This window comes from Toxorhynchites rutilus, chromosome 2 (assembly GCF_029784135.1).
Source record: "Toxorhynchites rutilus septentrionalis strain SRP chromosome 2, ASM2978413v1, whole genome shotgun sequence".
Taxonomy (NCBI): domain Eukaryota; kingdom Metazoa; phylum Arthropoda; class Insecta; order Diptera; family Culicidae; genus Toxorhynchites; species Toxorhynchites rutilus.
The window spans coordinates 312,171,684-312,198,679 of record NC_073745.1 but is presented as its reverse complement, the minus strand read 5'-3'; the positions used below and the strand labels follow the sequence as shown (position 1 = coordinate 312,198,679).

The 26,996-nt window shown below is 40.8% G+C and overlaps 1 protein-coding gene across 12 annotated transcripts in view; it reads left to right on the top strand.

Moving 5' to 3' along the window:
- The window catches only part of LOC129770678 (collagen alpha-1(XVIII) chain), a 742,307-nt gene that overhangs the window by 305,313 nt on the left and 409,998 nt on the right, over positions 1 to 26,996 (top strand). For all 12 annotated transcript variants that reach the window (XM_055773649.1, XM_055773645.1, XM_055773650.1 and 9 more), the window contains exon 5: positions 14,619 to 15,160. In XM_055773649.1, coding sequence (XP_055629624.1) covers positions 14,619 to 15,160 — 542 coding nt within the window. The remainder of the gene's footprint in view (positions 1 to 14,618; positions 15,161 to 26,996) is intronic.

The window sequence follows — 26,996 nt, the reverse complement described above, 5'->3', positions numbered from 1 at the left end:
CTTCGGCATACCGTACGGTACGTTGGGTGCACGGACTACATGACAAGAAACCAGGTTCCCCTAACATTCTAACTGATGCACAAGAAAAGGATCTTGCTGATACCGTTCGTGTGGCCGGAATCAAGCAATTCCTCGATCACAACAAGATGAACACCAAACTGAAGAACAATTCTCCCGGAAAAGATTGGGTTAACTCATTCCTAAAACGGCACAACTCAGTATCGCGCTTGTCCCAGAACATCAAACGAAGTCGTGCCAAAGTTGATCCACGAACGATCAATGAATACTTTGACAATCTGGCGACAACCGTGGATGATGTTCCGTCAGAAAACATGATAAATTACGACGAAACCAACTTTAGCGATGATCCGGGATCGACAAAAGTCGTAGTGCAAAGAGGACAAAAACACGTCGACAGGGTTATGGACCATTCCAAATCTTCATTTTCTGTGATGTTTGCGGGAGCAGGCAATGGAAAAGTGCTGCCACCATACGTTGTTTATGCAGCTCTCCACCTGTATCCAACGTGGACCGAGGGAGGACCAAAAGGTTGTAGATACAACCGCACAAAATCTGGTAATATGTGTAGAATTGGTAGAAATTCCTTTTTGACGTGGGACTACGTCTAACCGGAATATATGGAGGGTAAAATGAAAACCTAAACACAGAACATGCAGGAAAAAATGAAAGATTTCGAATGCTTATAGCTCGAACATTTCGTACTGGATAGGAGAGATGTTTGCATCACTTGATAGGGAATATTTCTACGCATCTATCGCAACTAACAAAATGTTGTTTTTCATTAGATAAACAATTGAATAACTGTAAAATATTAGGCGTTATCTAAACGCCCTAACTGCATCGTTTTGATTGGCCCGATTTACGGTTTCCCTAACACAGCCATCAAAACCAAGCAGCCTTGGGGAAATCGGCATTGCAAATACTTGAAAGTAGGGGGACTTTTTTTCTCATCGAAAAATGTTCCCTAACACAGACTTTAAAACCAAGCAGTGAAATCGGCATTGCAAACACACGAAAGAGCCTAGAGGCGAGTGAACTGAAAAGTTTAAACCCTCTTGAAGCCAAAAAGAAGAAAAAGAACACACGAAAGTAGGGGGAGCTTTTGTTCCTACCGAAATGTGTTCCCTAATAGAGATTTCTATACCAAGGTGCCTGGAGAAATTGGTATTTCAAATTCATGCAAGTCGGGGGTATTTTTGTTCCGACTGGAATGTGTTTCCCTAACACAGACTTCAAATCCATGAAGCGTGGGGAAATCGGCATTGCGAATTCATACAAATCGGGGGTATTTTTGTTCCGATTGAAATGTGTTTCCCTAACACAGACTTCAAAACCGAGGTTTCTGGGGAAATCGGCTCTGCAAATAAATGCAAACTGCGAGTACTTTTGTCCTCGCTTGCCTTTGTGCAGAGTGGAATATGTCTGTCCTAACATGATCTTCTAAACTTAGGAACCTGGGAAAATCGTGCAGCCACTAGAAGCGAATGAACTTCCCAGTTTCAAGCAAATTCGAGATTCGAGAAGTATGTACACTTTTGGGATGTAAACTTCAGAGGGAAATGTAAAATAAAATAATCGTTTGATAATTTTTTTTGTCTTTATTGGAAAGATTTTCAGCCTTAGGCTGGTTCATCAAACGTTTGATAATTCTTCCGTACATATATTTTGTTCTAGTCATCATACCAAACGTAAAAGGTCCGTCATTAAATTTACTTGTAACGAAGAACAATCAATCACAATAAATGAATTGACTTTACACGGCATTTGTTCATTTTTTTCACTCACAGAGCAAATATATTGAACTCAATTGAATTTGGAAACTGTTTCATTCAATCAAGAATTTAATCAATACAAACGAATGATTGCTAAGCTAAGGTAGTTCCACGTGAACCTTGCGGTTATATCATAGATATAACCCACTCATTTTTTTTTCTAATTTTAATTCATTTCTAGGCTGGTTCGACTCTGTTGTGTTCGAGGACTGGTTCTTCACGGTAGCACTACCATACTTCAAGGGACTTCGCAACAACAAAAAACGTATCATCATCGGCGACAATGTTGCTTCACACCTGAGCTTCCGGGTTCTACAAAGTTGCATTGCCAACAACATCAGCTTCGTTCTGCTGCCGCCTAACTCTACACACCTATGCCAGCCCCTTGATGTAGTCTATTTTGGACCGTTGAAAAAGGCATGGAGAGATACATTGAGCGACTGGAAGAAAAAGAACAAAGGATGTGTTCCTAAACACATCTTTCCTCGACTTTTGAAGAAGGTTTTGAGGAATATGCAGGCAAACAGCGCAAAGAATATGAAAGCTGGGTTTAAAGCATCTGGAATTCATCCATTGAACAAAAATGCAGTCCTCAAGAATCTTCCTAGCAGCGGAGATGAGTCTAATACTGGAGAAACTGCAGCTAACTCATCCTTCTCAGAACAGCTAGTGATTATGCTGAAAAAAGAGCGGTTCGGAAAAGCTGAGGAGCGAACCATTCCTCGCAAGCGTCGATTGATTGACGTTCAGCCAGGTTCCAGTATCAGCGGAGAGCAAGTTCAGCAGCTGGTGGCCAAAAAACTGAAAGTTGAAACTGCGCCCGAAGTCGAAGATGATGCCCATGCTAATGAAGTGCGCCACCCGAATGCTAAAGGCAAAGCAAAGACCAAATCTACCAACAAAGTGCCGAAGCTTGCAACTCGTAACCGTCGTCCGTTGAAAGATCTAACGAACAGGAAGGAATAAGGAACCGTCTCTCTGCAACCTTGAACGGATTGAAAATCAAATAAATGTTTCATAGCCGAATCAGGCTGCCAAAGATATCAAGAAGCATCGTGACAAATTAACAGGATCACGCAAAACCTGAATATGTTTGATTTAATTACTATACCTGCCATAAATTCTTCAAGAAATACTCTTTTAAACTAAACGTTGAATTTGCTTTTTGTAAACTTTTTTTTTGTTTTTAATTTGTTGAATAAAAATTAGAGCAATGCTCGTTTCTTTATATTCGGTGTTTTACTTGAACCATTTCCACCTCATCCTGAACTGCCCACGTGGAATGTAGACGTCTCCTTAGGAAAAGCCTGCCTACTTCTATACAAATTTTCGGTTTATGAGAGAGAAGGAAATTGGCAAATGTCTGTCAAAGAGTGGAGAAAACCTAAAATCACAAAATAAAACAAGTCCACGTGGATTACGGATGACCCCTTGGACTGTCAGAAATATTTGGGACTGTTCATAGTTTACGTAAAGGACCACATTCCACGTGGCCAATCAAGTGGGAAAGAAGAGTTTGCAAATGTCCACAATTCATAAAAAGTGTTTTATGATATAACTAGAAGACTGTCGAAAAAAGGGAGAGGAATTCCAAGTCTTCTAACGACGTGGAATGTGGATGACCACCTTGGGATCACCCACGAAAAATATGTCCACATGGTTTATGAGCAGCCCTTTTATGAAACTTTACCTCAATATAATCTATCGTAATAAAAATAGTGATTTTTTGTAATATTTTCCTTTATTATTTCAGCATTATCAAAGTTACCCGAAAACAGAAAACTGACCATTGATTACAAAACAAAATCAAAAGCAAACTTGAAACAATACAGATGGGTTTTGTTGTTGCATATGGATTCTATAATATCCAGCATTTGTTTATAAAATTTAAAAAGTGGGGAAAACCCGTTCAAGAGATGTACATTTAGATAATGATTAAAAAAGCTATCAAAGATAGCCGCTTTTACGGTACCATAATTAGTTCTTTATTATAGAGACTTTCAGCCTTAGGCTGGTTCGCCTCTCTTGCGGAGAAAAAGTACCATAAAATGTATACAATTTTTAGTTTTAGAAAGGACACCTCCGAAATACTTATGTCAAAACCCTTATCATTAAAATTCAAAAAAACGCTTCCCATGCTGTAAAAAAGATATAATACTTACTGTGCTTACTTATTAAACGAATTAAAAGTTACCTCTAATGTCGATCTACGGTCTGTCCGATTTTTCATCAAAAAAGGAGTGTATCGAAAAGTAATCTTAAACTTTCAAACATCAAAATAAAACTGAAAACGTTCGGAAAGTGTTAACAAGAGTGAATTTTATTCAAGAATATTAAGTTTACATAGCAATGAAATGAAAAAATCAAAATCAAGTCTGTTGATTTCTAAAAAATGATCGAACCTTAGGTTTAACTCCACTCATCAAATTCTGCACAGTAGTCTTTGTGCACTTTCCGGGCGGCTGAAAGTCTCAAAAATAAAGAATAAAAATAAAAATATTATAGGAGGTTGTGTTCAATACACGACCGCATTGTTGACGTAGAACTACGCTGTGGTTTGATTCAAGTCGCTTGTTTATAACTGCGGATATTATTTTATAATGCTACGAAAATTTTAAAATAACCATTCTACCAGTTTGGTCGCTCTGGAATGTTTTTTTTTTTAATTGTAGAATCATTTGACGATAATTGTTTGATGATTTATTATTGTGCTCACAGAACAATACATGCTCGAGATAAGCGCAGCTGTCATCCTCAGTGGAGAAAGTTTTGCTACTGGCATGCGAAACCAAATCGCATACAAAATTTCAGAACGGCATTTACTTTCTTTGTGACTAAATAAACGAAATAAACTCTATCTGCTAATTTCAACAACCTCGAAAAGAGTAGCACTGCTTCATTATGATCAAGATTAGCGCAAATGTAATCCTAGTTGAAAGTAGTTTTGCGACTAGCACACGAGCCTAAATAAATAATAACTTAATATAACTTATTGAATAACTTGGTATTCCCCAAATTATTTTTTTGGTAGACAACCTTAACACCTGCTTCACCATAGCGTCAGTTCACTGATTGGTGACAGAAAACAAACAATGTTAACTGGTTGGAAAAAGTCTGAATATTCGCCTCAGCAGAGATTCATTACTAATACCCTAGAGTAAATATTCCCCTCCCTCTATCTCCCCTCCTTGTTTATATTTATCATTACGACTGCATATTTAGCAACACAAAACAATCGTCAATCATAGCATAAAAAAATTAGGCGATTGTGGCATCGTTACAGGGCCGATGCACACGGAAGCAAATACAAATGGGGTTTCAGCATAGCGAAGATGCACTATTTTTACGTACGGGTTGTAACCCGAGACGGTCGGATCTGAATGAATGGGGGAGTGTCTAGTGAACGGCTTAAACGCCACTCCCGAATGAGACCGTTCATTACGGTTTCTGTGCCCAGCTGAGACTTTGCCAAAACGAACGTGATGAATTATAGAGGTTTTAAACATTTCAGTTCATTCGCCTCTAAGGGAGACTTTGCCAAAGAGCAGGTTTTTTCCTTTAAACCCCCAAACAGAGAAAGGTTTCAGGTTCGACCGTCCCAAGCACTTTGGGAAACGAAACGATTACCGTGGCAATTGTTGCTAGCAACACTCGACCTTAGATTGATAATGAAGATCTCGATTCGGCCTGTGTTATCATCACAGGTAATAATCAAAACAGTCAACGGTTTCCCTTCACGCTTGGGAAACCAAACCAACAAAAAAATCATTAAACAAACCAACGGGGAAAACAAGGCTCGCTAGTCGGAAACTTCTTCACAAACCGGATTCAGGAACTATGAATCCCCTCAAAGTAACAAATAGAGAAATACAAAAATATTAGCTTCTAAAATAAAAATTCGTGTATTTGAGGGGTTCAAAAATCCAACATTTCTTATTTACACAATGTTTATTTCCTATCTTCTACTCTCTTCATTCCTCCCTTTTCCTTAATCTCACTTACTCTCTCTCTCTACCTAAAACTCCACTACACTATCCTTCAATCGGCTCTTTCAATCTTCTAAAAAAACTTCACTGTACTCTAAATAATCTTCATCATCATTTTACTTGATTTTTAAGGCATTTCACTCAATCCATCAATCGTGCTTGTCCTCTCTCTCATCTATTTCGTTTCCCATTCGTTGTATCACTTTCATCCTTCATTCATGTATTCGGGTATCATGTTGTGTGCCAACCAAAAATAACAAAATCATTGATCTCTTTCTCAATCAATCGCAACCGGCGGAAAGTTTAGCATCGCCGGAACATAGGGTTTTCAATTCGACACACGTACGTGGTTATATAATTATTCACTTGTTCTATATGATCATATAGTATATTTCAATTTGGGATTCGAACCGGGTACCCTTATAATGAGAGACCGGTCGACCAACTCGCTCGGCTACAATCGCTACTGAAATAATGTTTTCACGACCATACCGGCTCTAATTTCGTCTTGTGCAAGGAATTAAATTGTTTTTTTTAACTCACGACCTTTTTTGAGTGCGCTGTCCAATTTATATGCTGCGTCCGCTATATATGTCAGCGGGGCTTCCTTCTACGGTCGTCGATGCTGCTGTTGGTCTAGTCAGCGTGTACTTCTTCCTCTTAACACGTTCGACGCCCAACGCGATGTTTTTGAGTTTCTTGCAGAGCCCAACTTGCGATTAAATAATTAAATGAAGATCAAACTTAGTTTATAGATAACTTTTAGCAATGTTTGTTTTCAATTGAAGACGAATTGATGACAATAACACATGCCAAAGTCATAATATAGGGGTTTTGCAAAAACTGTAGTACGAACCATCCGTAGGGTAGGGCGGGGCTAGTTGGTCATATGGGTAAGTTGGTCAGTGGCGATATATTGGAATCTGAGCGTCCAAAAAATTAGCGATCTATAGATGAAAAATAGCGAATTGCTGATACAAAAAAAATGAGCAAATCGGAAAAACTTTTTATTAAGTAGGTTAAAAAATACGGAAATGGTTCCGATTTCGCCAAAAATTATTCACGGTTTGCGCATTATAAAATGTATTCTAAAACTGGTTAATAACCATGAAAAAAATCGGCTCAAACGTAAAACAAAAGTTTATTGTTCGTATTAGCTTTAAGGTTTAATGGAAATCGCTATTATTATTTTTGTTGAATTTTCATGAGTATTCTTTTGCATATATAGAGGGGCTAGTTGGTCACACAAATTGCTCGTTTGAGAGCAACGCATATAAAACTTTCAGGTATGCCGTGTTTCATTACGCAAGCTATAAACAAATATAGAAAGCATATGTTTTACTGCTAAACCCAGTTTATTTGAAACGAGACAACCACCACACAAACTACTTGCAATATTATTGTCATATTTATATTTTTCGCTGTAAAATTTTCATTAAATATAATAAACGCTTACATTGAATATCAGAACTCACAATAATGCATTGAGTAATGTGGCATACCTGGAGGCTATTTCTGTATACTTTGAGGCAAACAGTACAAATGTCATCAAAACAAATGCAAGCGGTTGTGCGTCGCAGGGATGCCAGGTGATTTTTTTCAAAAGTCTGCCATGGTACGAGAAAATGTCTTCACCATAATATCGGAGGAAAGTTCTTCACATAAAAACAGAACTGTGATAACTCTATTTGTTTATTTCAGCTTTGAAATTTTGGTTGTAACTCAAACCATATCCATGAAACTAATTGTAGAAAAGATATGTAATCGGAAAACTTTCGATTTGTGAAGTGGTCGTTTGAATGATCTAGGTTAATTTATTGTATAGTAGGGCCAAAATAATAGAAATTCAATGTCACAATCATTCGAATTTTCGAGCGCGAATGAACTAATGTCTTCTAGAGACAATATGTATTCGGACCGCTTCGTTCGCCAAGACTAAAGCCCTACTTTTTTGACGATATTTTCGGCCAATAGTTAGAATTTCATGGAAATAATATCTTTTAAAAATCCACGTACGCTGTCATACTGAAATGTCTTCACATATTTCATATTGTCTTCAAAATGTCTTCACAAAATCAGACGTCTTCAAAATGAAGACATGTCTTCAAACCTGGCATCTCTGGTTTGCCACAAAGTGGAAGAGAGACGAAATCGCTAGAAAAGATTGTCTGACTAACTATCAACGATGATAATTTGAAATTTTCATTAAATAAGAGACGAATGAACTGCAACGTTTAAAGCCTCTTAAAAACAAAGAAAGAAAGAATTTTCATTAATTTGTTTTTTTACTTGCTGAACGATATTAGTTAACTGTTTTTGTTCTGATTTAATTAATTTATCTATAATGAAGGAAATTTCTAGTGGAAAAAAAAATGGGTGGGTTATATCTATGATATAACCGCAAGTTTGACGTGGGACTACCTTAGCTTATCAATCATTCGTTTGTATTGATTAAATTTTTGTAGAATGAAACAATTCCCGAATTCAATTGAATTCTATATATCTGATTTGTAAGTAAAAAGATTGTGAAATGTCATGTAGACCAATTCATGCATTGTGATAGTAAATTTAATGACAGTCCTTTTACGGTTGGTATGATGCCTAGAACAAAATTTGTGAACGGGAAAATTTTCAAACGATTATTTTATTTTACATTTGCTTCTAAAGTTTGCATCTCTCAAGTATACGTACTTATCGAACCGCGAATTCGCTTGATTATATGAACTTCAGGCACTCAGTTCCGATTTTGACATGTATGTCGAACGCATATTGTTTAATGAATAGGCGTTATCGCAGCAAATGGTTAACCACATTTTCCTAATCATCAAATGGTATGCGTAGAAATTCAATGAGCGGAAGATATGAAGGTATATCCTTCAATACAATAATGAATAACCGAGCCAAAGCGTTATGTTCGTACCCGCTTTTATAATCTGTGCTAGGAAAACACTTTGCGGAGTGCAAAAAATGCGGGTGCAGAGATACCCCCGACTTGCATGAATCAAAAACTTCAACTTCTACTTTTTATACTATAAAGGATTTAAACTTGAAAGTTCATTCGTCTCTAGTGTCTGCACGATTTTCCCAGATTCCTAAGGTTAGGAGACCGTGTTAAAGAAACATATTCTAATTTGCACAAAGGCAAGCGAGTACAAAACTACTCGAAGCTTGCATTTATTTGCAGAGCAGATTTTCCCAGACATTTTGGTTTTAAAGTCTGTGTTAAGCAAACACATTTCAGTCGGAACAAAAATACCACTGACTTGCATGAATTTACAATGTCAATTTCCTCAGACACCTTGGTTCTGAAGTCTGTGTTGGGGAAACACATTTCAGTCGGAACAAAAATTCACCCGACTTTCATGTATTTGCAATGTTGATTTCTCCACGCTACATCTCTGTGTTAGGGAAACACATTTCAGTCGGACCAAAAATGCCCCCGACTTACATGTATTTGGAATGCCAATTTCCCCACGCTCCTTGGATTTAAAGTCTGTGTTAGGGAAACACATTCCAGTCGGAACAAAAATACCCCCGACTTTCATGTATTTGCAATGCTGACTTACCCAAGGCTGCTTGGTTTTGATGGCTGTGTTAGGGAAATCGTAGATCGGGCCAATCAAAATGAGGCAGTTATGCCGTTTAGATAACGCTTAACATTTTACAGTTATTCAATTGTTTATCTGATGAAAAATAACATTTTATTAATTGCGATAGAAGCGTAGAAATATTCTCTATCAATTGATGCAAACATCTTTCCGATCCAGTAAGAAATGTTCGAGTTATAAGCATTCGGAATCTTTCATTTTTTCCTGCATGTTCTGTGTTTAGGTTTTCATTTTACCCCCCATATACTCCGGTTAGACGTAGTCCCACGCCAAAACAATTATTATTTGCTCAAAAATAACATGCCTATTATTGACCAATTTACCCCGTGTGCGGGGTGTGCGTTAAATGAAAGGAAAATGTCAAATAATTGATTCTCTGGTTATTTTTCATTGAAAGGGTAGAAGGTAAGCCTCATTGTGGTACATAACATTCTAACGCAAAACTTCGTACTACAAAGTTATAACCAAATTCATTCAAAAATGACCAACTAGCCCCGCCCTACCCTACTATAAATTAATAAAAAGAGTATTATAAACAGTATAATATTATGGTTATTATTATATTATTTTTCTTCATATCCTATAGTTACATTCAAGTGCCTATTTTATCAAATACCTTCTAAAAATCCTACTCAATTCGAGCGTCGAAAGTGTTAAGTCGATCGTCGATGCAGCTCGCTTGGATCAGCGGAACTCCTCCGCTTCGTTTGGTCGTCGTTGTTTCTGTAGGTGCTCCCTGCCAGCGCTTCGCGCTCTTCAGCATGTGGTACTGCTGGCACCTTATCGCCGCACCGTGGGGTCTGGAACGGCTCTAGCTGTTGAACGGTGTGTCGGAAAATTGCTGCTGAGGAAATAGTTGATTCAATCCAGGTGGAATGTTAGCACACAGAGTACCACCGAGCGAAACAAGCACATGTTACCTGATTTTATAAGCTTTTCGAGCACGATAAAACTCCCTATTTCTACTATAGAGCCACTAGCCTAGCCACTACTTTAGCCAATGCTTTGAAATATCTACTTGGGGAAAAAAAAAGAAATCCTACAACTGGCTTGCTCAGTAGAGCTACGACTCACGGACCTGCGCTAACACACCGAGGCTCTTGGCGATGTCCGCCGGATCCAGCCTCTTCCACGATCTAGGATAAAGTGACCGCTTTAGAAATCCTCAGATCAGTCAGGCGTGAGATCAATTTTGTCTTAGTTATGTAAATGCCACAAAAGTGCGCAAGTTCATAACGTTTCTAAAGTCAATTATCGCGCGCAACAATTGCCTCAATCATTAAGGCCATCCACCTTTAATCCCAAATGCCTGATCTTGCCGAACCTTCAGTCCAACCCATATTTGGGGACAAAGCACCTGTTCTTTTGCAGAGTTTCAAACCTGAAACAGGAACAGCTCTTTCACTCCCCCTTTGGGTGAGGATGCAGCTCAACGTTTCCACAAAAGACATGTTCCAAAAAAAAAGAAGAAAATGCTTAGTGCCGCGTCGCTAGAATGGAATGATTTTTGTCATCCCAGTTCTACCGACGTCCAAGCACTCAGTGGAACCTTACAAATGCCTCTTGTGAAAAGTTGCCCAAAAAGAAGCAGTTCCAAAGCTTTGCAGAATCAAGGGGCCGACATATCTGAATTAGTGTACCATGCTACAGGGTTATGTAGCACGCACGTAAGCACACAAAGATCCATATATTGATGGCTTGAAGCAACTGGATATACAAACACTTATCTCCGTTTCGCGCTCTTCTCAGCAGAAGCCCTTTCTGTTAATATTGCCAGTCTAGATTAGCCTAGCTGTCATCCTTTGTGGAGTGAGTTTTCCTACCGTCATGCGAAACCAAATCACTTACAAAATTCATTCCAGAACATTTATATTTTGGTGAGCTGACGATAGCCTAGCTTGATGATTCTCCACACAATTGTGTAGCTCAGAACCTTAATGCAATGGCGTCAGTTTGATGCAATGACTGCAATGCCAGAGACATCAACGAGTGAGTGATTTGGTCACGTCCAAAGCTCAATCCGAAACGAAGACATGTGATGACGTAAAACAAGGAAGAAAAACCGATATTTATTGCTTTGAATACAGAACGATACTGAAAGTTTGCTTTTCTTCCTTGCTTGAGACTCTAAACTTTTTTGGCTCATTCGTCTCTAACCTTCAAAAAGGCCCTTGGAAAACTTTACATTATCTATCATATTACTCCCCCACCCCCATTGCCTTGAGAAAGGCATTCGATCCCTTGCTGTCCAGCTCGACCAGCAACGATGTTGTTCAGTCGATTTTCTCACGAAGAATGAAAGTTTGCCTCAGCGAGACTGTTTATACTCTAGGAAAATATTCCCCTTCAATCTGTTTCTTTTTCATTGTTCACGGAGACTTTACTCTTACGATTTTCCCTTCATTGCTCGTCGATAAGTTACTCTTTATTGACAGCTCTGTTCGGGAAAGCACACAAACGGACAGAACTAATGTATGAGGAAATGGGAATGCTTCCAATTCTCATCAATTTAAACCATATACAAACTATGGGATTGTAATGTGTAGCATATCAAACGAATCTTAGGAAATTTCCGATTCGTTTGGTATGTAAATCGCCAAAATCCTTCCGCAGTAAAAAAAAGTTGTTGACGTTAACTTTATTTCATAAAAACCTGACCAAGCATTCTTCCACATAAATTTGAGCATTTATTATCCCTTTTGTGAAAAAAGTTGACGATCGCATGCCACACGTGCAAATGACTTGTCAAATGAGCACTTTTTGGTCGAATTTTTCCATCACAACAATCGTATCTGCAAATGATACACAAAATTGAGATCCCGGCAGTGTTCTGAAATCTTTTTTGACGTATGTTTCGTCATCCATGAGAATGCACCGGTTGGGATTGCTCAAAACACCCTCATATAGCTTTCGAGCTCGTTTTTTTTATCTTCGCTTATTTTTCGTCGGCCTATTTCCGCCACTTCAGTGCCAATCACCGACATCAGGGAGGCGACTCCACCTGTTCCTACCTATCAGACCCAACAACTCATGAGCCGGGCCAACTTCTTTTACTTCCCCTCCGAAGGAAGACGTAACCAGAGATTTTTCGCCTCAGAACATCTCAACGAGGCCAGCTGGGATTGAACCCAGGCCGATCGGATTGTGAGGCTGTTACGTTAACCGCACAACCACTGGCGCCGTCAAATTTCGAGCTCGTGTTTTAGCGCGATCTTGCTGCTCCGATATTTGTGTGGCCACTTTTGCATTCTATAGGTCTTTAGACCATGTGCCTGATTCTCGAATACACTACGAATACACTTCACGGTGGAAACGGAATGAAACGTATCCGCGATGACAACGGTACGGTGTCGACATCTGGATACGAGATTAGTTTCCCACGAAACTTATCATTATAATATCAAATTATCTTCAGATGAAATTTTTGTATGAGATTATTATATCACATGAAGAAAACAAAGTTTTCCACTCACATTGAATACCAGTTTGATACGAAGAAGTTAATTTTCATTAATGATTTTTTATTTGAAAAGTGCTCATTCTGCCTGAAAACTCATTATTATCTTCGACACTTCACTAACTCGTAAAACGTAGTTTAATAGCGTGCCGTTTATTTCGTTTCCACCGTGAAGTGTATTCGAGAATCAGGCCCCATGCCTCTGTTTAATCCGATGAATCATCCCCACACTGGTTTTGAACTTCTTGGGAAAGTCACGAATAGATGCAGACCTGTTCTTCTGATTATAATTTACAACTTTTCGGTGCAATTCGGGATTACTCCGGTTTTTGGTCCACTTCTGCTAAGATCCTCGAAAGAACACTCATTACCGAATTTTGCGACGATTCGTTTAACACTTTCTGAACAAACTTTGATTTTTTGCTATTTTGTGGTACGTAACACCCTTTTCTGTGCACTAATTGTACAGAATTTTCTTTTTAGTTTCCAAATCAATCCGCGACATTTCGAAAACAACTTAATGACCGCTAAATGATTTGTTTTTTTACATGTAAACAAAGCATGCACTACACGACAAAAAAAAAGTTCACCCGTTTATGTGTAATAACGTGTTAAATGTCTACTTTTTCGTCAGGTGTTTCGTGAAGTCACTAATTGAATTACTATTGGAAAAATTATTTGGAGAGAAATGTGAATGTTCAGAATTATTGGAATCTATAAAACGATTTTGGGCGGGATGAGATTCGCCCAAATCTGCTGGTAATAAAATAAATCAATTGCATCCATTACCCGTCTGCTGTTTATCGGGCGGGAGACGACAGCAAAATAAAATCGACACGAGACTGAGTCTGCCACTCACTGCGGTCTGTGCAATAGAGAATTAAAAATCCCTCGATGAGTGTCGTAAGATTTCAGTTGATCGTCTCTTGTTACACTTTCCGATCAAGAACTCATCATCCGCTCTATGGCATGGGATTAACCGTTTGTGGCTTGCTCTCACGATAAAACTTGAGTAGTAGAAGTAATGTTTCGAGAGTGCAAGCAGTGGGGATTTCGCTTTCATATTGCTTTTTTGAGATCTTAGTAGCTCACCGTTCCAAGTATTCTCTCTGTGTACATATGAAGAATAAAAGAGCATCGCCTGCTGGGGGTGATTTAAAAACATCCGACTAGAGGGATATACTTATTCATTGATCGTTGAGTGTGATTTTTTACCATCCCTGCTCAGGACCTCATCTATCGGATTCTACAGCAAACTCAAATTGGAACGTTTTTGCAGTTTAGTTATTAACTAAAGAAAAAGTTGATGAAGAGAAATCGATCAAATCACTCATCACTCATTATATACAGTAAAAAGAAGTCGGAGACTGTATATAATCGAGTCCGCCCTGTAATTACTCGTACACCGTTTAGTACCAGTAAACAATGATAATGACATAGTTTTTACAGTAATAGTGTGCCGAAATCATAAAATCCGGATTCACATAATTATTGTTCGTCTCGACACAATAATTAATAAGGAAATACTGATGAATTAATGATGAAATACTGTTGAAATAATATCATGATCGTGTAACGGCCGCTTAGCAGGAAACGGTGTGTTGTGCTAATACATTCTTAATATAATCGCCTCACAATATGCCACACGCAATACACTCTCAGAAAAGCTAACGATCGACGAACAGTGCGATCGTTCGAGAAGCGCTTTCGAAACATTCGCCCGACGCCCCTTGGTTCATATATTCACCCACCTTTCTCCTCATCTTATTTCCAGATGTCTTCGCGGAGTTCGACCTGCTGCTGGCGATCAAAATCCCCCCGGAGGACGGCATCACCTTCGTCGATGGATCGGACGGTTTCCCGGCGTTCGGAGTGGCGGCCAACGCGGACATCAAATCCCCCTACCGGACCATCCTGCCGGAGAAACTGACCGAGTTCACGATTATCGCGACCGTTCGGCCCGGATCCCGCTCCGGTGGTTACATCTTCAGCGTCGTCAATCCACTCGATACCGTTGTCCAGCTGGGTCTGCTGCTGGAGCCCATCCTGGCGACGGATCAATGGAACATTACGCTGATTTACACCGACGCGAATACTCAGCGCGAAAGCCAGCCACTGGCGTCGTTCCAGATCCCGTACACCAAGTCGTGGATCAAGTTGATTTTTAAGGTGCTCAACAATAAGATAGTGTTCTACAATAATTGCGTCGAGACGGAGACGGTTGTGGTTAAGAAGGACCCCCGAATGCTAATTTTCGATGCGGCCTCCACGCTGTACATTGCCCAGGCTGGGCCGATTCTGAAGCGGAACTTTGAGGTAAGTGGGCATTTTTTCTCTCTTCATTTCCATAAAATCAAACCAATCCGATCCGAGTGAAGCTGCAGTTTTTGCGACGTTAGAGAAACGAAAGGAATGCATTTCACGTTTTCTTGAGATAAAATCGGGCGATCGGCGAGATCGCATCGGTACGCCACGATAAGGAAGCGGAAAGACGCTGAGGATGGTGAAATGGCAGTTTATGTAAATTAGACTTGTTCGCGCTTGGGGAACGGAAACTTTCAGCAACATTAGCACAGAAATGCGTACCACTCGAGACGGGAAGCCGGTGGAGATGAAGATGGGTGGGTTAAGATTTTCCAGCAAAACGATGGCGACGACGACGACGGCGATGGCTATCGTCCTGGCGAAACACCGCCTCGGAACGGTCCGGTGTGGGAATGCAAAAGTTGGTACGGTTATGTCTCATAGTTTGCCATCGAAAAGACACCCTGGAGGGATATTAAACTAAGCGAGAACTACTCGCTTGATGGGATTGTTCACACCACTCTGTGGAATGATGTGACGATGGGCCACTTACGTATGTTGACTGCATTGTGTTAAGCCGGTAAAATGGTGCTGCACGAGATGTGTAATAATGAGTGGCACAAGCGGCGCATGAATGATTCTTGGGACTAGTTTTGATGATATCACGGAAGGGCAGAATTTCGTTTCAGACTAATTAAAATGTAAAAAGTGCTTCATGTGGGGCAACTATCATAGCAAAAGGGGAAAAATCGTAACCTACCAACTTTACCTAATCGCCAATTAAAACAAAGAGGTTACTATACGTACACTGTGCTCTAAAGTTCTCTTTATGAGCCTTGCGGCACTTCAACACAACACACCAAGTTATGATAGTGAACTGGAAAGCTTTCTCTAAAGGGTTCAAAGTTTTTTATGAAGCTAATTCTCATTAAATCATCGTTACCTATGTAAAAGTTTGATTTATGTAATTATAGCTATACAGATGGTTATTGAATATTAAGGCCGTTGAAAGCTTTATGATTCGTAATTGTTTTTTTTTTCCATATGAATAGTATGTTAATTCTGTAAATATAACTTGTTGGGCGTTAATAATGTTTATCCAATGATACTCGATTGTTTCTACACTGCGTTGCACAACCATAGAACCACTAATTTTTTTCTGAGTTTCCAGAGATATTATGCTGTCAAAAAAGTCCTGCGGTTTTTTTTTTGAATTTTCATTTGTTCATAAAATTAGTTACAATCATCTGTTTTAAGTCAAATATGCGCCGTTTTGTTCGATGACTTGTTCCCAACGAGATGCCAACTTCATAATACCCCTGTTATAGAAGCTCGCTTCCTTATTGGCAAAAAAACTCGGATAGCCAATTTTCACAGGTCTCTTTTGTGGCTAACTTCTGACTACCTAGCTCGTTCGCCATGGACAAAAACAGGTGGTAGTCACTTGGTGCAAGATCCGGACTATACGGCGGAGGCAAAAGAACCTCCCATCCGAGCTCCCGGAGCTTCTGGCGCGTCACCAAAGAAGTGTGTGGCCTGGCGTTGTCCTGATGGAAGACAATGCGGCCTCTGTTTATCAAAGATGGCCTCTTCTTCATGAGTGCTACCTTCAAGCGGTCCAGTTGTTGGCAGTACAGGTCCGAATTGAGCGTTTGGTCATAGAGAAGCAGCTCATAATAGATTATTCCTTGACAATCCCACCAAACAAACAGCAGAACCTTCCTGGCCGTTAATGAGGGCTTGGCCACCGTCTGAGCCGCTTCAGCGGGCTTCGACCACGACCGTTTGCGCTTCACGTTGTCGTAAGTGACCCACTTTTCATCGCCAGTCACCATCCGCTTCAGAAACGGGTCGATTTTGTTGCGATTCAGCAGCGATTCACATGCGTCGATACGGTCAAAGATGTTTTATTGCGTCAACGTGTGTGGCACCCATACATCGAGCTTCTTTGTGAATCCAAGCTTCTTCAAATGGTTAATAACGGTTTGATGACTTATCCCCAGCTCTTGGCCGATGCTACGGCTGCTACTATGCCAGTCTTTCTCGGCTAATTCAGCGATTTTGTCGCAATTTTCGACTACAGGCCTTCCGGAGCGTGGCGCATCTTCGACGACCTCTACACCAGAACGAAAACGTTGAACCCATCGTTGTGCGGTGGAAATGGAAACTGTATCGGGTCCATAAACTGCACAAATTTTATTGGCAGCTTGAGATGCATTTTTGCCTTTGTCATAGTAGTACTGTAAAATATGTCGGATTTTCTCTTTATTTTGCTCCATATTTGCGACACTATAACTCACGAACGACTTAATCAAACAAAACACTGCCAAGGACTATATTATAGCGCGCAAAAATACCTTTCCAACAAGCTATAGTATGACTCGATACAATGAATACAACTAGAACTACGCGCTTACAACGACACCTCGCGGAAATACCGCAGGACTTTTTTGACAGCTAATCCCATGCCAATCCCAGCTAATCCCATGGATTACACTATTTCAGGAGAACTTCTCTGTTAAAAAGAAATCCAACTTGAATAGAATTTCTTCATACTGGAAGGACCTACGGAACGTGTCATTTAATTATTCAACTCGTAACTTAGCAGACGGCAGTTTGAGGAAAATATTTTCAAAACGGCCTGGTTCAGATAGCTTTTCATCAACACCAAAGTACAGTCAGAAGTGCAATGAAGTACTTCAGAATCATTTACTTCTGTTTTTGCATCGAAATCACCGTGATAATTGGGTAATTTGGCATCAATTCATAACATCCGGAAAGTCAAGGTATGGTTTATTGGATTGGGGCTTCAGATTCTGGACTGGCCAGCTTGTTTACCAGATCAAAACCGTATCCAGAACCCATGAGGGGTGATCGTACGAATATGTATGCTTTGCGTAGAACGAGATACACACTACAACATGGCGCGGCTCGGTCAAAACCACCCCGAATGGGTTATTTGAACTGATTGAGAACTATAGATCGCCTATGAATCAGAAACTTTTTATAATTCATGTGAAATTGACGTTAATTTTGTAAAGGAGTGAGAGTTTTTCCATCTGGTTTTATAGTTATGAAACACTGGAATTTTTATTTTTTGAATGTTTCGTGTCTGAAGTCTTTTAAATAAAGATAGCTGTTATACCCTACACTATATACTTCAATCCAACCGACTTCTTAAGGCGCGTCCACATTATGCCGAACGATGCCGATCGGCCTGTACCAGGCGGCATATTTGGTTCGTTATGTAATGTGGACGCACCATAGGGTGCACGAAGCCGAAGTCCCATCGGATGCACGAAGCCACCACGAACACACGAAGCACAATGTCGTCAACGCTAATTTACTTCGTTTTGTTTTGGTTCGACTTTCTCGAACCGGACCCACTTGTTCCGGGTTGGGTTCGGTTTGATTCGAGTCGGTTTTCGGCACGTCGGCAAGCCCGGGCGGTACGTCCACATTGAGTCGGCTTTACCGAGCGGCCAAGGCCGATTGGCGTAATGTGGACGCGTCTTTACAATCTCTGGAAACTCAGAAAAAATGAGTGGTTCTATAGTTGTGAAGCGTATTGTATATAACTTAATTCAATTTGGAAACTGTTTGAGATAATGGACATAGATATTATCAGCTTAATCAAATGATTGAAAACTGTGAAACAGGGTTTATAGCATTTTACAGAACGCTATGAATAATTTGAGTCATCTTGATGTTTCTTTCTTTCTTTCTTTAGAGTTTCGTTTATCAGACGTTCAATTTTTCACAATAAATAAGCAAATGTATGTACTGTAGATACTCAAAAACGTGTTCATAATATGAAATCTAATGCCGAATGATGCCGATCGGTCTGTAACAGGCGGCATATTCGGTTCGTTAAGTAATGTGGACGCCCCATCGGATGCACGAAGCCGTCACGAACACACGAAGCACAATGTCGTCAACGCTATTTTACTTCGTTTTGTTTTGGTTCGACTTTCTCGAACCGGACCCACTTGTTTCGGGTTGAGTTCGGTTTGATTCGAGTCGGTTTTCGACACGTCGGCAAGCCCAGGCGGTACGTCCACATTTAGTCGGCTTTACCGGGCGGCCAAGGCCGATTGGCGTAATGTGGACACGTCTTAACGATTGTCTGTTTACCGTACTGGTGCATTCTATTGGAAATCAATTAAAACAATGAAAGGGTAGTGTCGCAGTAACAACCGTTGTATTATCGTAGACCTTTTTTTTTTATAAATTCGTTTATTTTTACAGGCTCAGTTACATAAGTTTAAAGGAGCCGAAATCTTAAATATATTTTTAAAACTATATATATGAACAATTTTCTTAAATCTATGGTTAGTAATGTGGGAAACCGATTACTCGTGGTGGACTCGAGATTAAAAGGGTGACATTTTCTCAGGAAAAGGATGGGGTATAAGGAAATTATTACAATGTTGATAATCACACACACTCAATTCTTAAATCTATTCGTACATCAGTTGTGAATTTACATTTCATTCTTCTGTTTATAGCAAGCGGACCAATTACTCACAAAGGAAGAAATGGAGGGTATAAGGATGTAAGGATAATCACACACGAACATCGATAGATTTAAGGAAAACATATATTTGGGACATGTAATCAAGGTCTAACCGAGCCAACACATCTCTCACCGGCACATTGGGCTGCCTTCCTCTTGCCCGAAGGGAGTTCTCTAAATTCGATCTGGCAACAAGATACACCTCACACGACCAAACAACGTGTTCGATGCCGTGGTAACCTCGGCCACAAACGCAGATATTGCTGCCGGCCAGATTGAAACGAAAGAGTAGCGCGTCTAACGAACAGTGACTGGACATGAGTCGGGAGAAGGTGCGAATAAAGTCCCGACTCAAGTCCAGACTTTTGAACCATGGTTTGAGGCTAACCTTAGGGATAATCGAGTGAAGCCACCGGCCCAATTCATTTTCGTTCCATTTGCGTTGCCAGTTAGCGATGGTATTTTTACGGACTAAAGAGTAAAATTCATTGAAGGCAATTTGACGCTGATAAATATCGCCTTCAATCGCACCTACCTTTGCTAATGAGTCAGCCCTCTCATTACCCGGAATTGAGCAATGAGAAGGGACCCACACAAAGGTAATGACATAACAGCGTCTGGATAAAGCACTCAAAATTTTTCGTATTCTCTCAAGGAAGTACGGCGAGTGCTTTTCCGGCCTCACTGAACGGATAGCTTCGACAGAGCTAAGACTATCCGTTACAATGTAATAGTGTTCAACAGGTCGTGAGGCGACGCTGTCCAGCGCCCAATGAATTGCTGCCAATTCAGCAATATACACTGAGCAAGGATTCTGAAGACTGTGTGAGGTGCTGAAAAATTCGTTGAACACTCCAAATCCTGTGGACTCATTTATAGTGGACCCATCAGTAAAGTACATATTATCACAATTGATACCCCTATATTTTTCATCGAAGATCGTTGGAGCGATCCTCGATCGTTGGTAATCTGAATATCCATGGATATCTTGCTTCATGGACAGATCAAAATGCACAGAGGAATTGATGTAGTCAGGGAAACAAACACGGTTGGGAATATACGAAGAAGAATCAACCTGCATTGAGATGAATTCATGATATGAACTCATGAACCCGGAGTGAAAATTTAGCTCGATCAGCTGCTCAAAATTTCCGATCACCAATGGGTTCATGACCTTACACCGGATGAAGAACCGAAGAGATAATAAATTGAAGCGATCTTTTAGTGGGAGTAGGCCTGCCAAAACCTCGAGACTCATGGTATGCGTTGAGGGCATACATCCCAACGCAATACGGAGACAAAGATACTGAATTCGCTCGAGTTTAATTAAGTGTGTTTTGGCAGCTGATTGAAAACAGAAACTGCCATACTCCATCACTGAGAGTATAGTTGTTCGATACAACATTATAAGATCTTCGGGATGGGCTCCCCACCAGGTGCCGGTAATTGTACGGAGAAAGTTTATTCTTTGTTGGCATTTTTTACTCAGATACCTAATATGGGCCCCCCAAGTACATTTGGAGTCGAACCAGACCCCAAGATACTTGAATGACATAGCATGAGTGATCGGTTTACCCAAAAGTTGAAGCTTTGGTTTTGCTGGTCTATGCTTCCTAGAAAAAACCACCATCTCTGTTTTCTCCGTGGAGAATTCGATCCCTAGCCCAATGGCCCAGGTTGAAAAATTGTTCAAAGTATCTTGTAAGGGTTCTTGTAGGTCGGATTCTGTTGATCCTACGACACTCCATCATCTGCAAGTTGTCTTAGGCTGCAATTTTGTGTAAGGCAATTGTCGATGTCGCTTACATAGAAGTTGTACAAAAGGGGGCTTAAACATGAGCCCTGGGGGAGGCCCATGTAGGAGACCCGATTTACTGTCGAATCTCCGTGAGAAAAGTTCAAATGCTTCTCACAAAGCAAGTTATATAACATATTATTCAATAGAGGCGGCAGACCCCGAGAGTGTAATTTGTCTGTCAAAACCTCTATTGAAACAGAATCAAAGGCCCCCTTTATGTCCAAGAATACTGAAGCCATTTGTTTTTTTTCGGCGTAAGCCATTTGAATTTCTGAAGAAAGCAACGCAAGACAATCATTCGTCCCCTTGCCCCTGCGGAACCCATATTGTGTATCTGAGAGTAGGCCATTCGTTTCAACCCATCGATCAAGGCGAAACAAGATCATTTTCTCCAACAATTTCCGTATACAAGACAGCATTGCTATTGGGCGGTACGAATTGAAGTCGGACGCGGGTTTTCCGGGTTTTTGAATAGCTATAACTCGTACTTGTCTCCAATCATCTGGAACAATATTATTCTCCAGAAACCGATTGAATAAATTCAACAAGCGATGTTTCGCCACATCAGGGAGGTTTTTCAGCAAGTTGAACTTAATTCTATCCGATCCCGGAGCAGAATTGTTACATGAAAGCAGAGGAAGAGAGAATTCTACCATCGAAAACTCGGAATCAAGATCGCACCTATCTTGTGGTATATCTCGAACAATTTTTTGCACAGGAGCGGAATCAGGACAAACCTTCCGTGCAAAATTAAAAATCCATCGATGTGAATATTCCTCGCTTTCATTGGATGAAGAGCGATTTCTCATGTTTCGAGCCACTTTCCATAATTTTTTCATTGACGTTTCTCGTGATAAACCTCCCACGAAATTTCGCCAATAAGCACGTTTTTTCCCTTTGATCAAATTTTTGAACTGATTTTCAAGGTCCAAATACGATTGAAAATTTTCAATGGTTCCACGTTTCCGAAAAGCTTTGAATGCGTTCGATTTATCCTGATAAAGCTTGGAACATTGGCTATCCCACCATGGATTGGGAGGCCTTCGACGAATAGTGGAGCCTGGGATGGGTTTCGTTTGAGCGCGAACCGCGCTGTCATAGATCAAACGAGAAAGGAAGTTATACTCCTCCAATGGAGGTAAACCATCTCTGGAATTGATGGCTAGAGCAATCGCGTCCGCATATTTTTTCCAGTCAATGTGTCTTGTGAGGTCATATGCCATGTTTATAGATTCAGAAAAATTCGACCCAATGGTGATGGAAATTTTGATTGGCAAGTGGTCACTACCGTTGGGGTCCTGGATTACATTCCACTTGCAATCTAACGATAACAGTGTTCAAAACGGTCATATTGAAGCTGTTACAAAGATCATATATCAACAATGAACGATTGTCGTCGTACTGTTCCCCCCAGGCAGTTCCGTGAGAGTTGAAGTCTCCCAAGATCAATCGTGGCTCAGGAAGGAGTGAGCACATGTCAACAAGTTGCTTGCGGCTAACCGCAGCTCTCGGAGGCCAATACAAGCTGACAATACAGAGGTCTTTGCCTCTGATGTTTGCATGACAAGCAACAGCTTCAATCCCTCCAATAGGTGGAAGGTCAATTCGAAAAAATGAGTGGCACTTATTGATCCCCAATAGCACCCCTCCGTATCTGTCATCACGGTCCAAGCGTATAATATTAAAATCGTGGAAAGAGAGATCATCTCGCGAAGAAAGCCAAGTTTCGGACAGAGCAAAAACATCACAATTGAAGTTATGAATTAAAAATTTGAATGTATCCAATTTAGGGATAAGACTACGACAATTCCACTGTAAAACAGTGATATCTCCGACCTCTCTATTTGAATTAGACATCAAGAGAGATAATCATTGCAAGGAGGGGCCATGTTTGCATCAATTGTTGCAAAATTGTCTTTAATACTGGAAGCATTGATATGACAATGGTTCTGATGGAGTCGGAAACATTAAAGCATGTGAAGATTTGAGCCACAAGGTCAGTCAACTTTATAAATCCCGATTGGGAAGTTGTCCAGTTCAATAAAATCAGTAAAATAGGGACAGTTGGGGTTTTTGATGTCCCTTAGAGTGCTGGGTCGTTCGAAGGTGAATTATTCCCACGGAAGCCAGGAGGAACCTGATTTTGTTGTCCGCTGCACTCGATTTTTTAGGCATGCTAACAGAGGGTATAACCGGAGGGGCTTGTCCTTGAACTTTGGGAGTGGTCACATTTTTGCGCCGGGATTCCCTTGGAAGATGTACGGTGTGCCCTCGTTAGCTGTATCCGCTTCCATTTCGTCAACTGGCAGCGAAGCGAAGACATTGTTTGCGGTTAAAGGTTGTTGCTGTTGGGCCAATGGAGAAGCGCCCTTCAAAATTTCCGCAAAAGTGCGCTTCGAGCGTTCCTTTAAAGAGCGCTTCTGCTTCTCCCAGCGACTCTTGTAAGTTTCACAAGCCGAGAGCACGTGCGGATTTCCTCCGCAATATGGACACTTTTGCTCAATCGTACTGCAGGATTTGTCCAAATGTTGCTCTCCGCAAGTGGCACAGCGCTCCTTGTTGGCGCAGTAAGCTGCTGTGTGACCAACTGACTTGCATTTCAGGCAAGTCATGGGCTTTGGCACGAAGAGTCGCAGCGGTAGCCTCAATTTGTCCACCATAACGTAGTCAGGGAGGGCGGAGCCAGCAAAAGTGACTCTAAACGAGTCGGACGGCGTAAATTTCGATTCTTTCCCTTCCTGGGAGACTTTGCCGAGTTGTCGGCATTCTAAGATTTTAACCTTAATCAAAGGCAGCTTTTTAAATCTGCCATCTCCTTCCATAATTGATTTGCACGTCAGACCCGTTTCGGTTATCACCCCCGAGATTTCTACGTCATGGGAAGGCACGTAGACACGATATTCCAGGGTAAACCTCTGGTCGACGACAATACCGTTTGCGTCTTTTCGATCAGCCACGACAACACGCAGTTTGGTCGGTCTAACCTTCGTAATTTCTGTCACGGAGGAGTATCTTGCCAGATCTTTCATGATCTGAATAACATTAAGTGCTTTTCCGTTTGGCTTAGGCCTGAAGAAAACAACCCACGGACCAGTTCCAGGTGCATCTTCAGGATAGACCTTGACACGTGGAGAGAAGACAACAGGAGGAGAAGGAGATGACGAGGATTGAAGGGGATCGGGGACAACAGGACGGGGAGGCGAGGGGGGTTGGAGAGGAGATATTTGCAGGTTTTTTAGAGGGGGGCTTGCTAGAGTTAGCAGACTCGTCCCCGGACGAAACATCCTCTGATGTAGGAACGCGTTTAAGTGTCTTCGCTGTTCCTTTATTTGTTTTTTCAACCAGAGGGGAGTCATCATCAGAGATCTCCATATCTGGAGATCCTCCCCCTCCTTCTGCCATTCTGTAATTGGTACTTATAATCTAATATTTTGTTTTAATAATAATAATAATTAAAAAAAAAAGAAAATAAAAGAAATGGAGGAGCTGCAACTGAAAGTTTACTGTGCTGCTGTGGCGACCGCCAAAAGTTTAGGATACCGTATTAGGCCAAGAGGCGGACTGCTCCAACATCTCCGTGAAAGGCGTGAGCCTCCATGGCGAAGGAGATTGGAGCAACGGATCCTAAACAAGCGCGCCGCAATTGGAAGACTGATGGCGTACAAAAGAGGCAGCAGATCGGCGAAATTATGTCGCCAAGTTGCTGTGATCGTGCGGCCTACTGAACTTCGCCAGCTGGGAGCTCACCAGCTGACGGAAAAACTCGACACACTGGTACAGCAATTTAGCGTCCTAACTAAACGGCTGAAACGTTACTCTGACTCTGCAAAGCGCCAGGAACAAAATCGGATGTTCAGAGATAACGGAAAAAAAAAAATCTTATATCTTATTTATTTCTATTCACCACAATGCACCCAGTGCTGATGAACTGGCAACCGCTGCTTGCTTCTCAATCGGAGCGCTTGAGCGCTCGGCACTATCACACACCACTAAGAAGTGATGCTCTCCTTCACACTGCTGTAAGTGAACAGTGAATCGCGCTGGTATTGTGTGCGTGCAACTGAGCACCGATGTCCGACTTCGATTGCGATGGCGACAAATCGGCGAAAACTGAAAGCCGGCTGGCCTTGCCAGGCTTTGATGATTCTGCTTTTCTCACTAATTCCGAGTTCACACTGCGTTTTACGATATCTCGAACAGTTCGAAAACGCGCGAAAAAAGCACACCCGGGCGATAAAAAAAAATAACAGCCAACGGTAACCGAAAACAATGCTTTAACGGAGACGCTCACAGCACATGATTATCGTAGACCTTTGAAATTATTTTATCGTCTGTTCAAAAAGTTGAACATTATTTTGAAGTGAAGCGAAATTTGAGAACTGAGGTGGAAACAGAATGCCGCGTTGTGCGTTGACATTTGAGCCGGTTCGACAAAACGAGCGTACGTTCCACGGTTCTTTAGAAATGAACCGCGGTTCACAAAAGAGCCGCTCTTTGAAAGAGTCTCAGCTCGAAAAAAAAAACCGTTGTTCAAAAAAGAGCCGCTCTTCGAAAGAGTCTCGGCTCAAAAAAGACCTGCGGTTCAAAAAAGAGCCGCTCAAATAAGCCGGCTCGTTTTAATGAACGATCCGCTCACTGAAATGAACCGTTTTGCCCACCTCTACATTCACATATCCGCGCTGGCGGCATTGAGCTTCGTTTACTAGTTTAGAGAAGCGTCAAAGAATAGCTGATTTTCAGTCGGAATGAACACGTTTTCAAAATTAAAATTAAGAATGAAAATTAGCTTTTCCATATCAAACTAGTATTCTATTTAAATGAAAAACATTTTTGTTTGCAGGTGGTGAAAAAGTCTCATACGAAAATCGTTTATGAAGACAACTTTTTATTATGATGAAAGAATTATTCAGCCATATGGTTGAATGAAAGTCAGAAACACATGTTTCAAGTAATCAAATAACATGATGTGAAAATTTTCATTCAAATTTTAGAATTTAAAAACCGGCTTCGTGTCTTCTAATCTGATAGAGATTACACTAACGCGTTTGGGACCCAAATTATGGCCCTAATTTGAAGTTGCCAAAAGACGTCGACACCATGCCACTGTCATCGCGAATTCGGCGCAAGCAGTTTAGAACAAATGTTAGCGTTTAGTACAACGATGCTAATGACGCAACGCATTATTGTGTTCGACTAAATGGAACACACACATATTTAAAATGAAGTGTCAAAGCACAATTGTCGCAACGCGACGCATAGCGCGGCATTCTGGTTCCACCTTAACTCTCTAGTAGAAGCAGTAGCAGTTAAAAATTTTCGATTATGCAGAAGCAGCTGAAGATGGATGATTCACTTGTCTTGCTCTAGCAAAAACAATACGAAAACTGATCACATTCTTCTGTTTCAATTTAAAATACAACCTGTAGAATCACCAACCTCACCACATGTTGAGTATACGATTGCTCCAACCGGATCCAATGAAAGGTTGTTATTTCATCATGGCTCCATCGGTTCAAAGCAGTAGATGAATTGAG